At 35.6% G+C, this 14,299-nt stretch overlaps 1 protein-coding gene across 1 annotated transcript; it reads left to right on the forward strand.

Moving 5' to 3' along the window:
- Positions 1-2,023: 2,023 nt before the first annotated feature.
- LOC121735274 (protein sister of odd and bowel-like) lies at positions 2,024-10,821 on the forward strand. Its single transcript, XM_042126045.1, has 2 exons — positions 2,024-3,181; positions 10,182-10,821. Exons 1-2 carry the CDS (start codon positions 2,133-2,135, stop codon positions 10,546-10,548), a joined length of 1,416 nt encoding a protein of 471 aa, XP_041981979.1. The 5' UTR covers positions 2,024-2,132; the 3' UTR covers positions 10,549-10,821.
- The last annotated feature ends 3,478 nt before the right edge of the window (positions 10,822-14,299 follow it).

Genomic DNA, 14,299 nt, shown 5'->3' on the forward strand with positions numbered 1-14,299 from the left:
ATTTACTGAATGTTGATTTAAATTACAATATAAGTTGAAGGCTTGGCTTGAATGTGATCTGAAAACTTTTTACGACAGAAGTATTAAAGCTATGCAATATTTTGCTTGGCTCCTTTTACATTTTATGTTTTGGTGGGATTTCATATCTTTATTGAAGGTTTTGTTTTCGGGACCAGGACACGGGACCCTATTATTATTAATAATCTAATAATAGTCTTCGCTGTCTGTCCGTCGGCCATCCGTATGTCACCAGGCTGGATCTCGAGAACCGCAATAGCTATATAGTTGCAATTTTCACAAATTATGTATTTCTAGTGTCGTTATAAAAGCTAATAGTCCAATTAAAATAAAATAAATTATTAATTGGGGGCCTCATACAACAAACATGATTTTTTCCCGTTTTTTGCTCTATATTCATAATGGTAACAGTAAGGTTTTTGAAAATTTCAGAAAATAATCAACTGTGTTTTAACTTTAATAATTAATAATAAAAATTAAATAAACTTATTATTTAAGGGGGGGGGGGGGGCAAAAAAATTTACGGTACGGAACCCTATGTACGCCAGTTCGACTCGCACTTGGCCGTTTTCATAATTTTTCCTTTCATTGTGAATAAAGATCTATCCGGGTACCAAATTTCAAGGCTCTAAGTCTGCTAGAAGTACCTTAGAAATTTGATGATCTGTCAGTCAGTGAATGACAAAATGTAGTAACTTTGACCATCTGTAATTTCATGTAATTTGGAGGTTAAGCTAGTTTTAATATTTGCTCCTAGTGACCGAAATTCTAAATCTCTAGCTTTGTTAACATCGAAGATAAAGGGGGTGTGAAAAAGCCGCAAACCGCTTCGAGAATAGTATGGTACGGCCGCGCCTTTGCTAAAAGCTTGGCTGGGGCACTGGCGTGCCCCCAGATTATATACAACAATAAAATGGCGTACAAAATTTCATAAAACAATTTTCAAGAAGTAAACTAATATCTAATGTGAGAGAATAAGTATTTTAATTAGAAGTATTACAAATATTTGAAAAGACAAAAACTTGTTTTCGAAGACACATTTTATCTATACGTAAGGGCTGGGACACAAAAACACGACACGACGTCGTGGTGTCGTACCACGACGCGACGTCGTTTTACGATGCGACGTCGTGTCGTGGGAATCTACGACGCGTGTCGTAAAAAAACTACGACACGACATTGTACGACGTAGCGTTGTAGAAACTCATCTTTGAATTCCTACGTGAGTTTCTACGTCGTGCCGTATATCGTGGCACGTCTCCATGTCGAGTCAAGTTGAGTTTTTTTACGATGCTCGTCGTGGATTCCCACGACACGACGTCGCATCGTGAAATGACGTCGCGTCGTGGTACGACACGACGTCGTATCGTGTTTTTGTGTCCCGGCCCTTAGGTCTAATTTAGTGTCACTCCGTTGTCACATTTTATTAAATTATGGTAACCCTATCGTATTTTCTACGCAGCTGTAGATTAAGTTTTATCAGGCTAATTGAGTGACGCATCTTCGTTTTTTCGACCTCCCATACTTCGTAGGCAACGGTTCTCGCCATAAAAGGTGTTAAAAAGATAGTGTCGAATGTCTTTAACAGCATTTTATGACCGTGAAATTTATATGCGGAGAAATTCCTAGCCAAATCGACTCTATCAGTACTAGTTTCGAAGCTAAGGTTACATAAAGTACCTAACTCTATATAATAGGTATATTATACTCTATAGTGTAGAGTATAGGCCTATGACCTAGATCGATAACAAATGGAGTCGTCGGATTGTTTTCCCAAGCCCGACCTATTCCATTGAGAATCTCATTACAATTGAAAGGGCTCAACGGATCCGGCGCACCGTTGTTCTCATGGGCACGTTCGTGGAGCGACGTGAGCTGACCATTACGATACAAAGAGTTGCCTAAAATAGAGAACTTTTGTGAGGCGGGCGCGGCGGGCGCGGGGGGACGCGGGGGCGGGGCGAACGCGGGCTGCCCGCCGGCTCAGTCACACCGCGCCGCACAGCCGCCTCGCACGCCGCGTAACGACATCGAATCGTCACTGAATCGTCGCATGCGCACGCGATAGCCCCCCACCGCGCACACGTGCTAACCGTGCCCGATGACACATTAAGATGCAAGAACAAAACACGTCGAGAAACAAAACATTGAACTCATTGGAAAGTGCCATCATCAAGTTGAAGAATAACCTCCAAATCCAGGACTCGAAATCCACAGACATGAACAGCCTGCTCGCCATCAGTGCTCCGGCCCAGGAGGATAAAACTAGTACAAGTAAGGGACCCATTTCTCCATCGACTGCTAATTTAAATATATCGATAACGTCAGCTGCTCTCCTTCAAGAGAATATGCTGCAAAGATCGTTGCAAGGTGTGGTTATATCGTTGCAAAACGCCATGATGAATTCCTTGCAACAAGCTGCCCTTTTGCCCTCGAACTCCGCAGCAGCTGCCGCCTTAAATCTGCAGGCACTAGAATCTTATTTGACTCTCCAACGCCTAACGTCGGTTTCCTCCGTAAACAGCCCGGCATCTACTAGTGTAATAGAAAGCAATAGCACATCCTCGAAGCAAGATATTTTGAGATTAGCCACTGCCAGTGCGAAGATTAGTGAAACTGACGTAGCAGAAACTACCTCGAAAGTAATGTCACCTAAAACACCAGAAGAATATCCTCTACCTGATGCTCTAGCGGCCGAAGACGTCGATTTATCAGAGGAAGTAGAGGAGGATCTGGCATTACTCGATAACGATGACGAATTTAATCTAGACGATCACTTGGAACCATCATCGAAAAGTTATAGCTACAATTCATCACAAAATTTAGACAACGGATACCCGAGCCTGCTCCTAAACGCTATGTATCAGCAGCAAATGAATGGAAGTCCGGCTCAGCCTCTATCACCACAGCCTTCAAACTCATCAAGTTCCAAATCAACGAACAGTTCCACTTCATCGACTAGTAGTAGTATATCGAGTAAGCAGAAAACTACAGGAAGCGGGGCTCGAACCAAGAAGCAATTTATTTGTAAATTTTGCAATAGACAATTCACTAAATCTTACAATCTCCTGATCCACGAGAGGACGCACACGGACGAGCGGCCATACTCTTGCGACATCTGCGGGAAGGCCTTCCGACGGCAAGACCATCTCCGAGATCACAGGTAATATAATTATAATCACGAGCATTATTTACGTTGGATATTCACCTCCATTAAGTAGTTTGAAATCGTTAAGGCGATATGAATAGCTTTGATTTTTTATTTCCTACTTGATGATATATTGTTAAAATGTTTTCTTTTTGTTGTTGATGCACAACGTGCATCGTTTTTTTGTTTACACTGATTTGGAACTTGTATCCAAGCGTGAGTGACGAATGACTTCTTGATCTTTTGACCTTCAAATATTTTGCAGTTGTAGGATTATTCTGTCCTCTTGATTATCATCAAATCTCTTATCACTGGCCTTGAAGAATACCTGACTATTGTTTTATTTTATCTTTAGAATACGACCGTGACAGATATCTCGACGCATTCGCAAAACGAAAAACAACGCGACCGTGTCGAAAAACGTTTTAGAGGATCACGATTCTCATTTTTCGATATCAATAAAAGATTTCGGTCGTCGAGTTTCGACGCGAACGTTATGAACTTTTGAATAATGGCGGTGGGGCAAAATATTTCAAACAAAAAGGGTTAAGTACGACCGAGCAGATGGTATCGGCGGTCGTTCGTCACGCTCGTAAATTATTTCACAAAACCACCGCTAATCTGCGAGCCGATGTTTTAATTTTACATATTCATTTTACTCGTATTAATCTTTCGAATTCCCTTTCCGTGAATCCTTTTATCGCCGATGTAATCTCGAAAACACGGGGTCGAAAGAGTCCAATAAAAATTTACGTATAGGACGACCGAATTAAAAAATCTATGCTTATCGGCCGGTTAAAAAACGAAGGTGTCGAATTTTAACACCTGTCCCAGCGATTTCTACCCGAATCACCGTATCTCGAAGGCAATAAAATAAATTTCGTTCGGACGCCGGAGGGTTAACCCGAGCCGGCCCGTCGAAGCTTCGACGTCCGATGACACGATACATTATAATGGAAGGGGCGGGCAGGTTTTAACAAATCACCACAAGAATTTGACGTTGAGGATTATTGACACAAAAAATGTAACAAAATTAAGATTAGGACAATGTTTTCGAGTTTATTTATTCAACTTATTATCTGGACGTTTTATTATGAAATTCCAAATCATCCAACCTTTTTATGGCTGACTTAATGTTACCAAACTTTACAACTTTTTATCTAGCATTAAGTCGTAAAACTTTGTTCTCCGCAGCCATAATATTGTCTTATAAATCGGTATGGATATTACTTTTCGATGCATCCAAACTATCGATATATTTCACTGTTTCCTGTTTGCATTAATCGTGACTATTCTACGATTAAGTCGTAGTGCTTATGGGAGAGTATTAGTCGATGTCACGTGATTATCGGAGTCGCCAAGCTAGTTGAATCAGCTTTGTCAGGTTGTGTTAGGCCTAGCCGGCCCGTCATTCCGCTTCGCCGGGCCCGTCGCCTCTAATCTTCGATCTTGTATCCAAATATTTTTTCATTCATGGCCGACGTGTAACTCTTAATCATAGATTATAGTTATCTTAACGATTATTACACGTATTATATTACTTTGAACACGTCATAATTTCACTCCTCGGTGTTATTTGTTTAAGTGATATTAATGATTATATTGGTTGTTGAATAAATGTTTTTTTGTATCATTACAAAGTTGATAGTATTATAAAATACTTTTTAATATCTTATTTTGGTTATCTTTATTTTAATATTATGATTTTATAAGAATTAAATTTATTGCAATGGGGATTGTCCATTTTTTTTTAATTTTGCTCATTACAAAAACATTTTGAGGAATAAGGTCAGTGATCGTTTTTCTGTATATAAACGAAAAAAATACCCATTAGTTACTTATATTTTTGAACAAATACGCTTAACCTTTGTTTGACCTTCAATGGCGTTAAATTAGCAATAAATTCGACCAACATTACGTTTCGAACTTTTGGTAAGCTTCTCGTATCAGCTTTCACATAATGAGAACTTGCATTTGACGAACCAGCCATTTTAAATAAGATTGAAAGGAAATTTAAAACATATGCAGAGGTCAATTGGCGGCCGATGATGACGTCAGAGCGAAACTTTAAAAATTTTTTTGAGAAAAAACTAGCCAATGAATTTCAAAATTATTTAATTCATATTCTTAAAATACCCTATTTTAACGAAAAAAAATATAAAAAGTACATGTGATTTTTTTTTGTACAATGCCCATTGTTCTTTATTTGCATAACCGCCATTAGGTACCTACACGATTTGAAATTTCAACAACCTGAGATTTCATACTTCTTTCTCGATACAACATTATCTATTTATGTTATCATAATCATTAATTGCTTAAATTATTATCATCGATTCTGCCTTCTTTTATTTGCAAACGTTGTGACGTAAGAAATCATCTGCTAGTTTTGTGAGGGTTAAATAAATATAAAAATCCACAGGCAGGTGATCTGTTGAGAGTCACGCGCTATTTGTCAATGTTATAATAAATTTAACACCATCAGAATAACTTACTAACAGGTGTCCGTTTCTTAACGTATTAAATGAACTAGTGATGGTATCGTTACGATAATGTTCTTGTATAAAGCCCGTCACAGACTTAGCTATAATAATATACAGGGTGTAACAAAAATAAGTGATAATACTTTAGGGTGTGTATGTGTTCCTTATAGAGAGTTCACTGTGAAAATAGCAGCGCTAAAAGACGAATTTTTTTTTTCACTTTTGTATGAGGAAACTCGTGACGTTCGGGCGCTTGCCCATACAAAAGTGAAAAAATTTTTTGGTCTTTCAGCGCTGCTACTTTCACAGTGAACTCTCTATAAGGAACACATACACACCCTAAAGTATTATCACTTGTTTTTGTTACACCCTGTATATTAATATTTTTATAGCTAGGCATGTTACTATATATTTTCTATACTAATTTTCGCGTGACCGCACACTCCGCTATAATATATATTTCTGGTAGCTACTATAATATAGGTACCTATATCATAGTACGGTATATTAATATATATTATAGCTAAGTCTGTGACGGGCTTTATGTAAAATGTTTCTTGGGATACTACTTTTGATGTTACAATGAATGTTAAAGACGTTCTTTATAAATATACGAAAAAAAATTTTTAATTACAAAGAATCCGTTACTTTTGATAAACGCTTTGTTTGTTTTAAATACATGTCTTCTTTTGTAAGAAGGTAGATGTTAGTTTTAGACCGGCACATACAACAATATTTTTATACTATTATTAATATACTATGTATATAAACGTTAATATTTTCTTTAGGGTCCATATTTTAAACATTATTGTCTATATAAATAACAGACTAGCTATTTGACCAAGCTTTGCTCGGTATTCGATAAAACACGAATAAAATGACATTTCCTAGCTAGATCGATTTATCGCCCCCAAAACCCCCTATATACTAAATTTCATGAAAATCCTTGGAGCCGATTCCGCGATTCCAATTATATATTACACTAGCTCTTACCCGCGACTTCGTCCGCGTCAACAAAATGTTAAATACATAGGTAAAAAATAAAAAAGTAAAAAAAAATCCTCCTCCTTTTTGGAAGTCGGTTAAAAAGTAGCCTAAGTTACTCCTTATTACATCAGCTATCTGCCAATAAAAGTCCCGTCAAAATCGGTCCAGCCATTTCGGAGATTAGCTGGAACAAACAGACAGACATACAGACAGACAAAAATTCTAAAAATTGTTATTTTGGTGTAAGTACCGTATAAATATTCATATGCATGTAGTAAAAAACGGTTATTTTAATATTACAAAAAGACACTCCAATTTTATTTATATGTATAGATGTATAGATATACCCCACCGTGGTCTAGTGGTTAGAGCGTCGCTCTCGACTCCGGAGGTCGTGGGTTCGAATCCCGCGTTGGAAACGTGTTATTTCCAAGTTTGGTTAGGACAATGCAGGCTGATCACCTGATTGTCTGACAAGTAAGATGATCCATGCGTCGGATGGGCATGCAAAAAGTCGGTCCTGCGCCTGATCTCTCGCCAGTCGTGTCGGTCTTCCGTCCCACTGGGTTATGAGAGTAAAGGAATAGAGAGTGCTCTTGTGTACTGCGCACACACTTGGGCACTATAAAATCACTCCTGCGTACCTGGTCTGGTTTCAATGAAACCGGCCACCGTCACCGAAACCGGTGTGGGAGCTATTATTATTATTATAGATATACATGAATTGCTCGTTTAAAGATATAAGATTTTATAATCTTAAAATATTTATGGAAGTCCAAGGAAGGTTTATACAGTGTGTAACAAAAACTAGTGATAATACTTTAGGGTGTGTACATGTTCCTTGTAGAGAGTTCACTGTGAAAGTAGCAGCTCTGAAAGACGAATATTTTTTTTCACTTTTGTATGGGCAAGAGCCCGAGCGTCACGAGTTTCCCCATACAAAAGTGAAAAAAAATTTTGGTCTTTCAGCGCTGCTACTTTCACAGTGAACTCTCTACAAGGAACACGTACACACCCTAAAGTATTATCACTTGTTTTTGTTACACCCTGTATATGGAGAGAAATAATACAAAGTTCACCGAGTCATCTCGTTTCTTAAAAAACCGGCCAAGTGCGAGTCGGACTCGCGCACCGAGGGTTCCGACAGCTTAAAGGTATTATAGACCTGAGTATTTAGTATGAATTTCAATTTAATACCTCTACGCGTTTATGAGGAAATGGGTAGTAAGTTTAAAATTATAAAAAAAAAATATATTATGTGATGTAACTAAAAATTTATGGTTTTCGTAATTTTTCCTTTATCTATGCTATAAGACGTTGCTTCGTACCAAATTTCAAGATTCTGAGTTCACGGGAAGCACCCTGTAGGTTTTGATTCCCTTGCAAGTGTCGAAAATTTGCGGCATAAACGGCTGTATCTTTTGATTGCGTTGGCTTAGAAGTTTGATTTTTTCACAGCTTCAAGGGACAGTAGACCTGAGTAATTGATATAAATTTCAGCTTCATGCCTCCACGCGTTCCTGAGAAAAAGGGTCTTGACAGACGGACAGACGGACAACAAAGTGATCCTATAAGGGTTCCGTTTTTTCCTTTTGAGGTACGGAACCCTAAAAATGATAAATTATTGTTGAATTGGCAAACTTAAAACTCTTTAACAACTTAATTAACAATATCATAATAATTATTTCAATTTTAGATACAGAGCTTAAGATGGTGCTAAATAATGAACACATAACTGTATTTTAAAAAGATAAAACCGACTTCAAAATTGGACGTAATTGATAATTAAAACTCCCTATCTCCAAAACTACTGAACCGATTTTAATTAAACTTGCACTATTCCCTAAGTTGAGCAATACTTAGTAAAAAAAAGAATTACTAAAATCGGAATGGTAGTTCCAGAGATATGCGAACACAAACATAAAATATACATACATACACTTGAAATTTGGCACATTTGTTCAGACGCTGATATAGACTAACATAAGTAGGTATACGAAAATTTGGCAGTTCTGGAAATATTACATACATACGCGTCGAATTTATAACCTCTTTTTAAGTCGGTTAGTAAAATAATTTATGAAATTAAATACATCAGTAAACACAAGATCTTGACAATATTGCTTGGAATCGAATACGAATTTTACGGATTCACATAATAAGTATCAAATAACTTCAAAAGAAGAGTTCTAAAATACTGGAACGGTATTTTTGCGAATTGTAGAGATACTTTTGCTAATATTACATCAATAATTTCGTTTCCAGTTTTATTTCTGTTTAATTTCACCTTAAACGTTAACGGTCTTACCACAAAAGATCTAAACATCTATTGAACAGTTGTTTTGGGACCATTCTGTACTGATTTTTTTTCCAATCAACTGTTCAACAGGTGTTTCAATTTAAATTTAAATAATTTAAACTCTAGTTTACTGTTAGAGTACTGAGTTAGTTAGTTTAGAGTATGACTGGGGTGCAAAATAGCCAACTTGAGTAAATCATAATTATTATTATTATGTTTTGGAGAAATTTGCTATACAGCAACTTTTAACCTATTCAACATTTATGCCCAATATAATTATATCGAAAAATATAAAAATGTTGTTTATTTTTCACATGACATAATGCTAAGTACTCACATATTTGACATAATATTTAATTCCATCGAGCCGGCGAGAAGACTCGAGGAGAAGCGAGCCTTCGAGCTGTCAGTTTTGCGGTCCACACGGTGGTTATTGCTCGATTTGGAGTAAAACTATCGAGCAAAACCATATGTGAGTACTTAGCTTAAGACCGTTTTATTACACCTGAAATGAAACAGATTAGGAAATATGAATCACAAATATTTTGGCGTGCGCTTTAAGATAACCAAATTAATGTATTTGATCCTTCAAAAAATATTGCAGTACTTTTGATAAGTTAAAAAACAATCATAAAAAATAATATGAAAAGTAGTACCAAATATCAATTTAATCAAACAAACGTACAAATCTTAAAAGTAATATTATAAATTCCGCGCTTGCAGATGGTTATTGTAGGCCTAATTGAAGACTCATAGTAATATTAGAAAATGGACGTAATATAAATTGTAATTGCGCTTGAATCATTAGAAATTGATAAAAGTTATAAGTATTAAATTTTACACAAAACCTGTTTATGAATTAATTTGAATATTCAAGATTAATTAAACTTTTTGCTAGACTGCCATGTACCAAATTACTGACGGCCTTAGAGTTATCTTTCTATTCCTGTCAATATTGATTATAACATAGTTCAATCACTTAGAAACATTATAAAAAAACTAGTCTACTTCTCATTTCAAATATTACACGTATGTAGTGTTTGTATATCTCTAAAATAATTATGTTGCTGTCTCTAACTTCCTTTAACAAACCCACCGAGGATCCATGTAATGCAAGCCAGCAATCATTTATGTTTTGTAACTGCACTAGCTGTCTATATATACCTAATGTTATATAGACCTATTGGCTATGACCATTGTTGTGGGCCTATGACCATGTTTATTAACTTATTTTTCTTCTTTACAGATACATACATTCAAAGGAAAAGCCGTTCAAGTGTATGGAGTGCGGCAAAGGTTTCTGTCAGTCCAGAACACTCGCTGTCCACAAAATTCTCCACATGGAGGAGTCGCCCCACAAATGTCCAGTCTGCAGCCGAAGTTTCAACCAGCGATCCAATCTGAAGACCCACCTTCTCACCCACACGGACATCAAACCTTACAACTGCTCCTCGTGTGGGAAAGTGTTTAGGAGAAACTGCGATTTGAGACGACACAGCCTAACGCACAATCTTGTAGGCATGTCTACTTCTCCCTCCGGTTCGAATGGTAAAAGCCCAATCCTCAACCCCAATTTTCCAATAGATAGCTTGGATACGGAAGATGAAAATTAGTAAGACTGAGTACTGCACCTCACGCCCAAGCGGATTGAAAATCGAAACATCTCGATTTCAGTTTTTTAATACTCTTAACACTTATATTAATCTGTGCTCGATCGTACCGCTTGCCTCAAATTGTAGCTTTAAATCCGGGGTTTTAGCTGAAATGCTTTATTTTATTTTAGTGTCGAAGTTCTAAAAAAACAAAGCGATTTGATAAGAAATATCGCAAATTACGAGTCACTTAAAAGATGCCTTATGTCAAATCCGCAACAATTTCGAAATTGAAATTAGCTTAAGGCATTCGAGTATACTATAACTTATATATTTAATAATATTTATATTTTTCATCCCTACTTCTTATACAAATAACGTTACTATACTTCCTAACTAAAGTTCTCCAGTTAACGCAAAGATTGTCTGGAAGAAATCGCTTTTAGCGATAAGATCGCCTTTGCCCACATGTTTAGATAACTGTTTTAATTTGAGTTTGTGTTACGTGTAATTTCTTGTTATTGTGACAAATAAAGTGTTTTATTATTATTTAAAAGGATGTCGATTTCGATTCGAATTTGATCGGGATCGCATCACGATCGAATCAAAATTGACAATTGACTCGGAATTCAAAATCGAATCAGTTGGGATCGAAGGGAGTATAGCCCCAGATCGGTGTTAGTACAATTTCTATTTACAATTAGTTATGTGCTGTGATAAACACATGAATTATTAATGGAAGTATGGCCTCTGAAATATTTAAAAAAAAATAGTTATAAAAAAGGTACCTCTATCGGAAAACAACATAATTCTTTCTTGTGTACGTGTGTAGTTTTGACTTTATATAAACATTTTAATTTGCTAGCAGGTGCAAAAAATTAAGGAAACATTGCATGTTTAAATTTTATGCTAATTGGTTTTATTATTAAATTTCTTTAAGCGAATATAAATTATTTGTTTCTTTTAAAATTATGTAATATTTAAATGTCTATTATATTATAGGTCCTGTATGTAACAGAGCTAAAAGTATTATTTTTAAGAATACAACTTACAGGTTTCGTTTAATGATGGTTCTTGAAAAATACTGCGTTTTATGTATTATAATAATATTTAATATTTATTTTAATTTCTGAACTTTTCCCAGAAAAGATTTGTGTACATGTTGAATCTTTCAGTAAAAAAAATATATAATTATAAAAATCTTACCCACTTACTATGAAAAAAGTTAGTGGATAAACAATACAATGTTTTGTCTTTGTCTTTCGAGCGATTTTTTCAATATAAAAGACAGGGATAACATTATATAGCAGATTGTTTAAATATTTTCATGAGTAAAGTTAAGTAGTAGTTTTGTTTCTATTACGTTTTATGTAAATAGGTAGCTTATAAAAATTATTATAAGAGTACAACTTGTTTTATAGTGTTTTGTATATTTTTGATCTCATTTTGTAAATATAAATTATGATGTGCCTTGGTAATGTTCCGTCCAGTAAGATCTTTTTAGAATTATTGTCTTCCTACTTTAGATAATATTAGAAGACTGTTGACTTATATTGTTGTATTTGTATAGTAGTTGTAGTGTGTAAAATAAATGACTTTCTAATGAAATGTGTAATTATTTTGTTAATAAATAAAACCTTTAAAATATAATGTTATGCAATATATAATGTCCAACTTTGTAGGTTTTCACATAACCGCCGCCACCAAGCCAACAGTCCACAAAATAAAAATGCACCAAAAGAATTGCCCGGTTTTATCGTTTCCCCTCTTGCAGAGATGTCCTTGCGATAACATAAGCAGAGTTGCATCGGTAAAATACCTGGGCATCCAGATTGATCAAAATCTCTCATTCAGACTACATATCATCAATGTGGCTAAAAAAACACGAAAGCTTATATTCCTAATGAGATCCTTAAGACCAGCTTCAAGTCTTCATATAAAAAAACTTGTCTACAGTGCACTCTGTCAATCTCTGTTGCAGTACTGCATCGGAGCATGGGGTGGTGCGGCAAAGTCTTATATGATTGAGCTTGAACGGGCGCAGCGCGCTGTCATTAAAGTTGCTCTTGGTAAGCCACGTCGCTACCCGACTGCAGAACTGTTGCATGAATTTGACGTGCTCAGCGTGAGACAGTTGTTCGTTCTAAAAAGCGTAAAGAAATACTTGAGACGTTGTCATGAATTTCCATCCGAGGTGGTGCTACCAACTATAAGATCAGTATTCGCGTCGCGATTACCGCCGTATATCCATGCATTCGTCACCCGATCGGTAATGAAGAAAGTAAACACTAACGATAATACTCCGGGGTTGTCGATAACATCCAAAACAAAAACCTGGCTTTCATCACTATCTTATGCGGAAACAGAGCTACTAGTGGAAGTACGTTCAAAGGGCATAAATAATTGTAGCATCTCAAATACTGACAATGATTAATATAGCACACGATCTTAAATGGCGTATCACACTCACTCATTCACTCACTCTCTCTCTCTCGCTCACACACATACACACACACACACACACACACACACACACACACACACACACACACACACACACACACAAACATACACGCGCACGCAAGCACATCACATTAAATTAAATAATTTCAATTTGTATAATGTTTCCATTCTTAGTGATTATCCTTGTATGCATCTAGTATTACTGTGTAGATTGTAGTTTTTGTAAAATGAATACTAAAAAAAAAAAAAAAAAAAAAAAAAAAAAAAACTTTTATTCTAGCTGTGGATAATAATTATGATCAAATCGTAAGCGCTGCATTAATCAGTAAATTATGTACTGGAAAGACTAAGGACCACCAAGATACAGGCTCTGCCTAGTTTGGGGTCCATTGTAATTTGTATGGCTTACTACATAACTAAAACAAAACTGTATAATAAAACAATTTACCTAGATACTTGTGTGTAAACAAAAGTTACTTTTGAAAAATATTGTAAAAATGTTATGTTATGTAATGGTTCAGAAATAAAAGAAAAAAGAATATATTTGCAGCCGTGGCGTGAGATTCAATAACTTAATATCTATTGTCTTCTCTCTTAACTCTATCTAAAAACTCAATAAATAAATATTAATCCGTGTATAGAGTTAAAGAACTTTGATTATCAAGAAATGAGATAGTAGTTTAATTCGAAACAATATTTATTTATTCTTTATTTAACAATTTATTGCACACAAAAACATTAAACAAGTTATTCTTATGAAGAAAAACGACACAACAGGACTTATCTCTTATTAATATTATAATTATTAAATAACTATAACACGATGGTAATGATAATATTGATGATTTAAATAAAGGACATAGACATATTATATGTATTACCGTGTCACTACTTACTACACACGATAGCCCAGTTCGGACAGATATAATATTTTGTACAAAAGACGCTTGTTTAAACTTTGAAACATTGAAGGACAATATAACGATTGTCCATAATAATATTATAAATGTGAAAGTGTGTCTATCTGTCTGTCTGTTACCTCTTCACATCCAAACCGCTGAACCAATTTCGCTGTGGTATGGAGATACTTTGAGTCCCGGGAAAGGACATAGGATACTTTTTGTCCCGGAAAATGTACGGTTCCAGAGTGATAAACGAATTTTATTGCAACGCAGTTCAACGCCATCTAGTAACATAATTATTATTTTGATTGAATAAAGCATAAGCTATTATTAAACTTATTACCTACTTACTAATGAAAAGTACGTCCGACGCCGGTTGTCAAAATCTCATCCGTATCGAGTTTTCT

Source organism: Aricia agestis, chromosome 17 (assembly GCF_905147365.1).
Source record: "Aricia agestis chromosome 17, ilAriAges1.1, whole genome shotgun sequence".
Taxonomy (NCBI): Eukaryota; Metazoa; Arthropoda; class Insecta; order Lepidoptera; family Lycaenidae; genus Aricia; species Aricia agestis.

Coding starts and splice junctions, on each gene's coding strand:
- LOC121735274 (XM_042126045.1), top strand. CDS start 2,133: ATGCAAGAACAAAACACGTCGAGAAACAAAACATTGAACTCATTGGAA. Junction 3,182..10,181: donor GACCATCTCCGAGATCACAG/GTAATATAATTA, acceptor TCTTCTTTACAG/ATACATACATTCAAAGGAAA.